General features: G+C 36.3%; 2 protein-coding genes and 1 non-coding gene across 3 annotated transcripts; 1 reads left to right on the forward strand and 2 right to left on the reverse strand.

Moving 5' to 3' along the window:
- Nucleotides 1-6,448: 6,448 nt before the first annotated feature.
- LOC149492641 (uncharacterized) lies at nt 6,449-8,327 on the reverse strand. Its single transcript, XM_089715896.1, has 5 exons — nt 8,144-8,327; nt 7,921-8,054; nt 7,702-7,804; nt 6,923-7,366; nt 6,449-6,840 (listed from the first exon to the last, which is right to left on the reverse strand). Exons 1-5 carry the CDS (start codon nt 8,325-8,327, stop codon nt 6,449-6,451), a joined length of 1,257 nt encoding a protein of 418 aa, XP_089572022.1.
- LOC149492642 (uncharacterized) lies at nt 8,327-9,506 on the reverse strand. Its single transcript, XM_089715897.1, has 2 exons — nt 8,687-9,506; nt 8,327-8,575 (listed from the first exon to the last, which is right to left on the reverse strand). Exons 1-2 carry the CDS (start codon nt 9,473-9,475, stop codon nt 8,327-8,329), a joined length of 1,038 nt encoding a protein of 345 aa, XP_089572023.1. The 5' UTR covers nt 9,476-9,506.
- Nucleotides 9,507-10,012: 506 nt separating this feature from the next.
- Nucleotides 10,013-10,119, forward strand: LOC149492643 (small nucleolar RNA R71). Its single transcript, XR_016319015.1, has one exon. It is a non-coding gene; the product is annotated as a small nucleolar RNA R71 (small nucleolar RNA).
- The last annotated feature ends 1,663 nt before the right edge of the window (nt 10,120-11,782 follow it).

Here is an 11,782-nt window from a genome sequence, read left to right on the forward strand (position 1 = left end):
CTCCCATAACCCTCAGTGTGAAACTTGTAACCGTTTACAAAGTAGCCAGAGTAGGCATTAGCAACCGGTAATGGCCCCTTTGCCAGATCCGTAATAAATCTGTTACGAATATCGCTTTCCGAGCTTCGAGCCTATGGGAAATAGTAATGACATGAGTCAGATTTAATAAATGTACATTCTGTGTTGTGTACATTGAAAGTAACTTACATAATATTTGAACCATTCTGCAAATTCCGTGTCTAGCTTTGCATCAACTACAGTATCAGTCAAATTGAGATTTTGAAGCCGCAGAAGATTGATATATTTCCTATTTATCAACGAACCATATTAGCATAAGTACGATTTAACAACGGCCCACGTCAAGTTTTGAATGGTTACATTATTTATACTTACTATACATATGGTGTGATCTCTTCGCAATTCAATAAAATATAGGTTTGAGCCGCTTGTATCTCTGCATCAGTCAATCGTCTTTTTTTTTTATTTACCAATCGTACGCCCAGGGTAGGTGAAAATTTTTAGATTTCCTTCAAACTCAGATTGAACGCGATCTCCTCCGTCATCGTTACGTGGCACTCTCCGATGCTTGGTGAAAACATGTTGGTCAAAGTAGTGTGAACAGAATGTTGAAGCTTCTTCCACCAAATATGCATTGCAAATGGATCCCTCGACCTTTGCCTTATTGCGCACATTCTTTTTAATTTTCTGTAGGTGTCTGTGATTGTACAATGCCAATATGTAAGTATAAGTACAAAAAAATGACGTAATCATTAGAATGAGATGTTAGTGAATCACCTCTCAAATGGATACATCCATCGATATTGTACCGGTCCTGCTAAACGACATTCATAGGGCAAATGAACCGGCAGATGTTCCATAGAATCAAAGAAGCCGGGTGGAAAAATTCGCTCCAACTTGCACATCACTACTGGGATTTCTCGCGCTAATTGGTCCATATCATCGCATCGGATAACAGTCATCGTCAATTCCTTGAGAAAGAGACTCAATTCTGTCATTGCTTCCCAAATTTTTCCTAGTAATAATTCCCGGAATGCCACAGAGATCAATCTTTGCATGAAAACATGGCAGTCATGGCTTTTCATGCCAAACAATCTGTACTTCCTCATGTCCACACATCTACCCATATTTGAACAGTAGCCATCTGGAAACCTTAATGATCGTAACCATTCGCACAATAATTGCCTTTGGGGTTTATCCAAACAATAACATGCCTTCGGAAACTTACCAGTAAGTACAGATTGCTCGAGTTCTGGTCGACGACAAATTTCCTTCATGTCTGCTCTCGCTTTTGCATTATCCTTGGTTTTCCCTTCAATGTTCATGACAGTGTTGAACAGATTTTCAAACACATTTTTTTCTATGTGCATGACATCAAGGTTATGACGAATAAGAAGTGAACTCCAGTATGGCAAATCCCAGAAGATGCTTCGCTTTTTCCACCCGTTATTCTTGCCAATTCTTGTATTTACCTCATCTGCACCTAACTCTGTAACTTTCATAAGCCCCAGATCTTCAATTTCTTGTAATATTTATGCTCCAAACTTCACAGGTGGAGGGGGTTCAACAATAGTCGTGTTCTTTCTAAAGCATTGTCGATTTCTCCTCCAAGGGTGAGATTCTGGTAAGAATTTGCGATGACAATCAAACCAACATTGTTTACCTCCATTCTTTAGTGTAAATGCATTAGTGGTTTTCATGCAGTGAGGACAAGCCAATTTGCCAACCGTACTCCACCCAGATAACATTCCAAAAGCTGGAAAATCACTGATGGTCCAAAGCAAAGCAGCTCGCATTATGAAATTCTGATTGGTCGAAACATCGAATGTTTCAACCCCATATTCCCATAAATAATTAAGTTCAGCAATCAAAGGCTGCAGAAACACATCAATTTTCTGTTTTGGATTAGTAGGCCCAGGAACAATAACACACAAAAACATATATTCATCTTTCATACACATTGACGGTGGTAGATTATACGGTGTCACAATGACAGGCCATGATGAATATTGCTGTCCTGATTGGCCAAACGGCTGAAACCCATCAGTACAAAGCCCCAATCTCACATTTCTCATATCAGCAGCAAACACAGGATGAATGTTATCAAAATGTTTCCACGCTTCAGAGTCTGACGGATGAGTCATTATACCATCCTCATACTCATGCAAAGCATGCCATGTCATGTGTTCCGCTGTCGCCTTAGATGCATATAACCTTTGAAGGCGAGGAATAAGAGGGAAATAATACATCTTCTTGAAAGCCTTCTCTTTTTGTTCTCTACCAGTCCCTTGACCCCGCCGTTGATATCTTGGAAGATTACAAAACTTGCATTCTCTGAATTCCGAGTCAACACCCCAGAATATCATACAATTATTACGACAGCAATCAATCTTTTCTACCGGTAGTCCCAACCCCCGAACTAATTTTTTTGTCCGATAAAAATTATCAACCATTGAATGGCCTTCAGGCAACATTTCTTTTGCTAACTGCACAAAATCATCGTAACACCTTTCTGAAAAATGGTGCTCCGCTTTCATGTGTAGTAATCGTGCAACAACAGACAGAACTGAATGATTCTTGCATCCAGGCCACAGTTCACTGTTAGCTGCACTTAGCATGTTAAACAATTATTGTGCTGCTACGTTTGGCGATTCCTCCATATTATCCCATTCACATTGTACTCTACTCGCATCGATTACCATATCATTGCATTGATTACCATACAGAAATTGATAAGGCTGAACTTCTAAACTTACCGGAATGGAGTGGCCTGACCCACTGGCAACTCGAGCTTCACCATGATGTATCCATTCGTAATAATTTTCCACGAACCCATGTTTGCACAAATGAAGTTTCACTGTATCGATGTCTAAGTGATGTTTGTCGGTTCCACCAAATTTAAATTACTGAATTTAACTGTAGAAGTGGTGAATTCAGGTCGAACCTTAGAGACTGAAATCTTAATTTTTGTGTTTAAAAAAAAAGGGGGGTTTGTTTTGTGAAAATTCAACTTAACAGTTCAAAAAAAATTAATTAATTAAACTAAAGTAGTAATGCAAATTGATGAAAAACCAATTCAAGGTGATTTCTAATCCATGCACAATTGATCACAGACAACTTATGATTTAATTACTCTTTGAATACTAACTGAAATTTATCAAAAAGCATGATAAATTCCCAAAACTCCCCTATTTCGTTAACTTGAGCCCAGCACCCTCATTAACTCTAATTATTAAACGATCGGGTATTAAGCAATCCCTCTCAATTTAATAAAAGCATTAAGAATCAGGAAGTAGTTAAACTTGAACAACATTTATAAAGCATAAACCATTAATTCAACCCTATTGTCTCTATAGATTATTACTGAAAACCTGAAATATAATCAATAATATCTAATTGCTACTAACATTCAAACTTTCATAACAATTACGGATTATGAAATCTGAAATAGCACTTAATCCTACCAAACAATTCACTAATAGGCCTTTTTAGCAGAAAATTCAATAGAATCAACTCAATAAGAACAAAAACAACAGATATTCAAGAAGAAACTACTCATTTAAAACCCAAGTCTCACAAAAGTGCAAGGATGATAAATCCCTTAAATTGGTGTAAAAAAATTAGCTACTCATAATCATGGCTTCCAATCACCAAAACAAAGACTAAAGAACAAAACCTAGATTAATAGATGAACTAAGAGAAGAAAAACGTGCCTCCTAGCTGCTGTAACACCTCCAAAAGAAAAGAATCCCTAATCAATTGGAAAATTCAAAAGCAGTAAATAGAAAATACTTGTTGTTCTGATTTCTCCCCGTTTTTCAGCATCTTCCTCTTCGAATCTGATTCTGACTTCTTCAACAAATTTGCAGATCTCCTTCTCACCTTTCTAACGAACTAAAGCTCGCCCAAAACGCATACTCACAGCCTCAGATACGACCTAAAAACCAGATCAGGTTGAAGCCCCTATTTCTGCTCAAAATGGGATCTTTTATGGCGTTTTTGACAATCAAACGACCTCACTTCAAGTAGTTTTCTTCACAAAAACTGTAGGGCTGTCTTCTAAGAATTCAATGGGCCTGGGCTGAGTTAGTTTGGACACTTGGAACTCCAGATATGAAGTCCACGACAGAACAGGTTGTGCTCAGTTATACAGCACATAGCTTCAAACTTCAGAGCTGAATTTGATCAATATTGAGCCTGAATTAGCTTCTGATTCCTTTTGACAATTGTAGAACTTTATTTCATCTTTCCAGCGCATCAAACAGAATCCAATTTGAAGGTCTACAACTCCAGATATCCCTGAAAAAAACCGAATAAGGGTCAAGATAAAAAAATGCTGAAATTTTACCAATTTAATCATATTACTCCAAATGCAACTAAAATAATGTCTAATTGGTAAAAATTGTCTAACAAAGTGATTAAGCACATAAATAACCCAAAAATGCATACGAATATAGACAATTAAAGCACTTGATAATGCACTTATCAAACTTCCCCACACTTAATCCATGCTTGTCCTCAAGCATGACTTAAAACTCAACAAAACTTAGCTCAAACATAAAGGGAAGAACTCTTCTCGACCTTAAACAATCCTTATGAGAACAATCGGAAAAATAAAGTCAATTACTAAGCAAAGTTAAATTGACTAAGTTTGAATGAAGTGCAAGCAAGACTAATAAGTTGAATTTAGACTATCCTAAACATAAAATCCAAGGCTTGAATATATAAAATTAAGCACATGCAACAAAAAGTTGATAACCGTTCCTCAAAGAATTACTTGGTAACTCACCAAAATACAAAATTCATCGCGGCCATACATGCAAAGACTAAATAAAAACAGAAAACTCTTTATTCTTTCTTTTTTTTTTTTTTTTTTTCAAGAAGCTTGAGCATTTATCGTGTGCTTGAGTTGTCATCAATGGTACCTGCTTACGGGTATATGAAGTCACGAGCTCAAGTGGCTACTAGCACTGCTCTTTACCCATTATTGGGCAGCGAAGCGATCCGACTGCTACAAGTCTTACACTTGTTGACTCATTTCGACTTTTCTCTTGACTCAAAAACATATACACATAAAAGGCTCATCTTTGTACCTAGGTATCCTACCAAGAATTCTAGAAGTAACGGTCAAAATTTAGCTCATACAATAAAAATTAAACTCAAGCCTCAAATTCTAGGTCTAAAAGAGTCACAAATTTAACAAATTATTCAAAAATGCACAAGAGTCAAAAACAGTCAAAGTGACTTAGTTAGACTAATTGAAATTGCTTTTCAACCTAGTTCAAAGGACCGTTCAAACCCAAGAATAAATTCTTTTCAACTTTAGTTTTTCGTAAAAATTAGAGTTTCAAGTCTACCTAAAGGACATAATAAACCCTTGGAGTAATCCCAAAAATCAGCTCAAATCATTAATCAAACAAAATTTTACTCAAAATTCATGGGATAAGTGCCTGACATCTAACTCAACCAATCATACTCAAATGGCAGCAGAAACAAATGAGCAAAATAAGTTGTATGGCATTAGCTATTTAACAAAAGAAAGCTCAAAATTTCAGCAATATGCCATCATAAATTCAGCAGCATTATTTATACCATGAAGCATAAAAACACCCCTAATAATAAAACCCTTCCCACACTTACTTTACACATTGTCCTCAATGTGGACAAATCACAATTAAATCACAAGAGGAAGGTCTCAGAGTAATAGAAAACTGCCCTGTTTCGCTGAAATTACTCATCAAATAAATTGCAACCAAAAGCCAAGCTGTTGTCCGGTAAAGGGTACCTGCTACAGAATAAAATGCAAAACACAAGCCAGACAAACAAGCAAACAAGTGAATGCAAATAAAATAAATAAATAAATAAAGCAAAAAAAAAAAAAAATCTGGGTTGCCTCCCAAAAAAGCGCCTTTTTTTATCGTCGTTAGCTCGACATGGTCACAGCATCTTCTTCAATCTAAATAAATTGGATCACTCAATTTGATTTCTTCCAGTGAATGCTCTTGGAAGCCTTCATAAAATGGCTTGAGTCTATGGCCATTGACTTTGAACACCTTCTTAGTTCCTAACTTTGAATCTCAACAGCACCATAAGAAAACATATTAGTAACAATAAACGGACCAATCCACGAGAACGCAATTTACCGGGCATTAACTTTAATCTAGAATTATACAATAAAACTTTTTGCCCAACCACAAACTCCTTTTTTAAAATTAGTTTATCATGAAATGCTTTTGTCTTTTCCTTATAAATCTTAGAATTTCATAAGCATCAAGACGAATCTCCTCTAACTCCTGCAATTGTAAATTTCTTTCCACACCAGCAGCATCTAACTCAAAATTACAATTTCTAACAGCCCAAAAAGCCTTATGTTCTATCTCAACAGGAAGGTGACACATCTTACCAAAAACCAACCTGTAAGGGGACATACCTATGGGTGTCTTATAGGCTGTCCTGTAAGCCCACAAAGCATCATCAAGTCTAAGGCTCCAATCCCTTCTATTGGCTTCACCATCTTCTCTAGGATAGACTTCACCTCTCTGTTTGATACCTCAGCTTGCCCACTTGTTTGAGGATGATAGGCTGTAGAAACTCTATGAAAAACACCATATTTCTTTAATAATGCCTCCACAGCTCTATTGCAAAAATGAGTGCCTCTGTCACTGATCAAAGCTCTAGGAATTCCAAACCTGCTCAAATGATCAGCTACCAAATTCTCAGCACCTTTCTTATCCTTGATTTGTAGATCAAATTCTTGTAAAAGAAGAATCCATCTAATTAGTCTTGGCTTTGCTTCCTTCTTTGCTAAGAGAAACTTTAAAGCTGCATGATCAAAAAAACAATCACTTTAGAATTAAGCAAGTATGACCGAAATTTATCTAAAGCAAAAACAATAGCTAAGAACTCTTTTTCAGTTGTGGAGTATTGCGTTGTGCAGAGTTCAATGTCCTAGATGCATAATAAATCACATGAAAAAGCTTTTCCTCACGCTGCCCTAAAACAGCCCCGACCGCATAATTACTTGCATCGCACATAATTTCAAATGGTACAGACCAATTAGGAGCTTGAATAATAGGAGGTGTCGTCAGTGCTGACTTTAACTTGTTAAAAGCCTCCTTACATTCTTCACAAAACTCAAATTTAACATCCTGCTGCAATAATCTAGATAAAGGTACTGCTATCTTGGAAAAATTCTTGATAAACCTTCGATAGAAACCTGCATGACCAAGGAAAGAACGCAATTCCCTCACAGTTGTGGGGTATGGTAAATTCACAATTAAATCAACCTTTGACTTGTCTACCTCAATACCTCTATTAGAAACAACATGCCCTAAAACAATTCCTTGGTCTACCATAAAGTGGCACTTCTCATAATTCAAAACCAGATTTTTGTCAATGCATCGTTCAAGAACAGAATTTAAATTATGTAAACATGCATCAAATGAATCACCATACACTGTAAAATCATCCATGAAAACTTCAATGCAATTATCAATAAAATCTGAGAATATGCTGACCATACATCTCTGAAATGTTGCTGGTGCATTACAAAGTCCAAAGGGCATTCTTCTAAATGCAAAAGTTCCAAAAGGACAAGTGAAGGTAGTCTTCTCTTGATCCTTGGTGCTATCACAACTTGATTATACCCCGAAAAACCATCAAGAAAGCAGAAATAAAACTTACCTGCTAACCGCTCAAGCATCTGATCAATGAATGGCAATGGGAAGTGGTCCTTTCTAGTTGAAAAGTTTAACTTGCGGTAGTCTATGCACATACGCCATCCACTCTGAATCCGTGTTGGAACCAGCTCATTATCTTGATTTGCTACAACCGTAACTCCTGATTTCTTTGGCACGACTTGAACTGGACTTACCCATTTATGTCTGAAATTGGGTAAATCACCCCAGCATCTAATAGCTTCAAAATCTCCTTCTTCACAACTTCCATCAGTGGATTCAACCTCCTTTGAGCTTCTCTACTTGGCTTAGCATCATCTTCTAACAAAATCCTATGCATACACACCGATGGGCTTATACCTTTAATGTCAGCCAATGTCCATCCAATTGCTTCCTTATGTATCTTAGAACTCTTGTCAACCTTTCTTCTTCAATCTTAGTTAACTTACTTGAAATGATAATTGGAAGTGTATCATTATCTCCCAAGTAAATATACTTCAAATGCTCCGGTAATGGTTTGAGTTCAAGAACTGGTGCATCTATAATAGAAGGCAAAAATTTTGTATGATTAGGTAAATTAATCCTAGAAACCTCGTACCTTTTTGGAACTAATGGTAATGACTGCAATTCCATTACTGCATCTTGAATTCTGCACTTAGGGGCTGGTTTGTACTTTCTTCATAAATTCCTTGACTAATCACTACTTCTAACTCATCCTCCTTGCTCAATTCAACGACATTCTGCACACATGAATCAATTACATCAAGAGAAAACACAGAATGCTCATCAACAGGATGTTTCATAGCATCAAAAATATTAAATTTAACCACTTCCTCATCAAATTCCATGGTTAAAGTGCCAGCATCCACATCAATTTTAGTCTGGCAGTTTTTAAGAAAGGTCTACCAAATAAAATCAATGCAGAATTTGATGTGGAAATACTTTCCCCATATCCAAATATAAAAATCTGCTGGAAAAATTAATTGCCCAACCTGCACCAAAACATCCTCAACTACACCCATCGGGTACGCATTAGAACGATCAGCCAATTGAATAATAACACTAGTTTCCTTCAAAGCATTTAAATTCAAAGTTTGAAAAACAGAATGCGACATGACATTAATAGATGCTCCCAAATCTGCCATTGCTTTCTTTATTTTAGAATCACCTATTCTACATGGGATAGAAAACGAACCTGGATCCTTACACTTTGGAGGTAATTTTCTTTGAATGAATGCCGACACATTTTCCCCAACGGTAACTTTTTCATTATTTCTAAACTTTCGCTTTGTAGTACATAATTCCTTAAGGAATTTAGCATACCTGGGAATTTGCTTGATTGCATCAAGTAACGGTATATTAACCTCTACCTTCCTGAATAACTCCAAAATCTCTTTCTCTTGTTCTTCCTTCCTTGTCTTGGCCAACCTACTAGGAAATGGAGGAGGAACAACAAAATTATTAGCATCATTAAGTTTAGAATTTACCTCAACTTCAGGAATATCAGAATCCTTTGAACCTTGCTTGTGCTTCTTTGTTGACTCTTTTACAACCTGATTATTAACTTCTCTCCCACTTCGCAAAAGTATAGCACTAGCATTTTCTTTAGGATTAATCACAGATTGCGATGGAAGCTTACCAGAATTTTGAGCTTCAAGTTTGCTCACAGATGAAGCTAACTGACCAATCTGCTTCTCTATATTATGAATACTAGTCCTAGTTTCCTGCTGAAACTGTTGTGTATTAGTAGCCAAAGCTTTAACAATATCATCAAGTGACATACCTTGATTTTGAGAGGAAGAAGATGGTTGATTCACTTGTGGTCTTTGCTGCTGGTAGCGATTTTGCATTGGCTGATTCCCATAACTCAAATTCGGATGGTCTCGCCATCCCGGATTGTAAGAATTAGAATAGGGATCATACCTGCGTTGTTGCTACCCAAAATTTCCTACTGCATTGGCTTGCTGCACTAGTTCATCCTCTTGAAGTGTAGGACACATATCAGTAGCATGACCAGGAACCATGCAAATTCCACATGTTTTAACAGCTTGCATATTTCCTACAGCAATTTGTCTAACCAAAGAAGTTAAATCTGAAATTGTTTCTCGAGATTAGATGTACTTACCTCATTAACCTTCTTAGACGTGTGATCCATTCTCATTCCAAACTGTTGGGAATTTGCTGCCATGTTAGCAATTAATCTTTTTGCATCTTCCGGTGTCTTGTCAACTAAAGCACCTCCACTAGCAGCATCTATCATATTTCGATCCATCGGCATAAGTCCCTCATAAAGATATTGGATCAACAGCTGCTCAGTAATTTGATGATGGGGACAGCTTGCACAAAGTTTCTTAAATCGCTCCCAATACTCATATAAACTCTCTTCACTATATTGCCGAATGCCACAAATGTCTTTCCTTATGTTGGCAGCCCGAGATGCAGGAAATACTTCTCTAAAAATATTCACTTCATCTCATTCCATGAATTAATCGATCCAGAAGGAAGGTAATACAACCAGTCCTAGCTTGGTCTTCCAATGAGAAGGGAAAGCTCGAAGCTTAATTTGCTCTTCTGAAACTCCTTGAGGCTTCATGCTAGAACACACCACATGGAACTCCTTCAAATGTTTATGCGGATCCTCACCTGAAAGTCCTGAAATTTAGGCAATAAATGGATTAGACCAGATTTTTAATTCAAAAGCAACATCTAAAGTAGGAAATTGAATGCACAAAGGTTGCTGATTTAGGTCAGGTGTAGCCAATTCTTTCAAGGATCTGGCAGCCATGGTATCAATTTCAGATTCTGAATCTGAAATTGATTCCCTCAGAGAATTGTTTGAATTCATCAAATCGATCCGTTCAGATGGGGCTTGACTCAAATTAGCTTGTTTAGCTTTTTTAGTTAATTTTCTCAAACGTTTAGCTGTTTTTTCTACTTCAGGATCAAAAATAATTTCACCAGATTGAGAACTTCTTTGTCATAAACCAAATGGCTTCAATTCTCCTTCAATTCTAGAAATTTTACCACAAACCTGAAACTACAACACTACACAAAGGTAAGAAAACTATTTTAACTAAATAAAAACACAAAATATAATAATCTTTCAGTCCTCGGCAACGGCGCCAAAATTTGATGTTTGTCGGTTCCACCAAATTTAAATTACGAATTTAACTGTAGAAGTGGTGAATTCAGGTCGAACCTTAGAAACTGAAATCTTAATTTTTTGTGTTTAAAAAAAAAGGGGGGTTTGTTTGTGAAAAATTCAACTTAACAGTTCAAAAAGAAAATTAATTAATTAAACTAAAGTAGTAATGCAAATTGATGAAAAAACCCAATTCAAGGTGATTTCTAATCCAATGCACAATTGATCACAGACAACTTATGATTTAATTACTCTTTGAATACTTAACTGAAATTTATCAAAAGCATGATAAATTCCCAAAACTCCCCTATTTCGTTACTTGAGCCCAGCACCCTCATTAACTCTAATTATTAAACGATCGGGTATTAAGCAATCCCTCTCAATTTAATAAAAGCATTAAGAATCAGGAAGTAGTTAAACTTGAACAACAATTTATAAAGCATAAACCATTTAATTCAACCCTATTGTCTCTATAGATTATTATGAAAACCTGACATATAATCAATAATATCTAATTGCTACTAACATTCAAACTTTCATAACAATTACGGATTATGAAATCTGAAATAGCACTTAATCCTACCAAACAATTCACTAATAGGCCTTTTTAGCAGAAAATTCAATAGAATCAACTCAATAAGAACAAGAAACAACAGATATTCAAGAAGAAACTACTCATTTAAAACCCAAGTCTCACAAAGTGCAAGGATGATAAATCCCTTGAATTGGTGTAAAAAAATTAGCTACTCATAATCATGGCTTCCAATCACCAAAACAAAGACTAAGAACAAAACCTAGATTAATAGATGAACTAAGAGAAGAAAAACGTGCCTCCTAGCTGCTGTAACACCTCCAAAAGGAAAAGAATCCCTAATCAATTGGGAAAATTCAAAAGCAGTAAATAGAAAATACTTGTTGTTCTGATTTCTCCCCTGTTTTTCAGCAT

Source organism: Jatropha curcas, chromosome 11, assembly GCF_041381405.1.
Source record: "Jatropha curcas cultivar XTBG-Jc1 chromosome 11, XTBG_Jcur_1.0, whole genome shotgun sequence".
Taxonomy (NCBI): domain Eukaryota; kingdom Viridiplantae; phylum Streptophyta; class Magnoliopsida; order Malpighiales; family Euphorbiaceae; genus Jatropha; species Jatropha curcas.

Bases quoted from the DNA above. Each gene is read 5' to 3' on its own strand.
- LOC149492642 (XM_089715897.1), bottom strand. From the start codon at position 9,475: ATGTCACTTGATGATATTGTTAAAGCTTTGGCTACTAATACACAACAG. The intron at 8,576-8,686 runs GTTGGGCAATTA...AAAAACTGCCAG, and splicing joins TTGAGGATGTTTTGGTGCAG to ACTAAAATTGATGTGGATGC.
- LOC149492641 (XM_089715896.1), bottom strand. From the start codon at position 8,327: ATGGAATTGCAGTCATTACCATTAGTTCCAAAAAGGTACGAGGTTTCT. The intron at 7,367-7,701 runs GTAAGTTTTATT...ACTTTATGGTAG, and splicing joins GATGCTTGAGCGGTTAGCAG to ACCAAGGAATTGTTTTAGGG. The intron at 6,841-6,922 runs GTTCTTAGCTAT...TTGATCATGCAG, and splicing joins TACTCCACAACTGAAAAAGA to CTTTAAAGTTTCTCTTAGCA.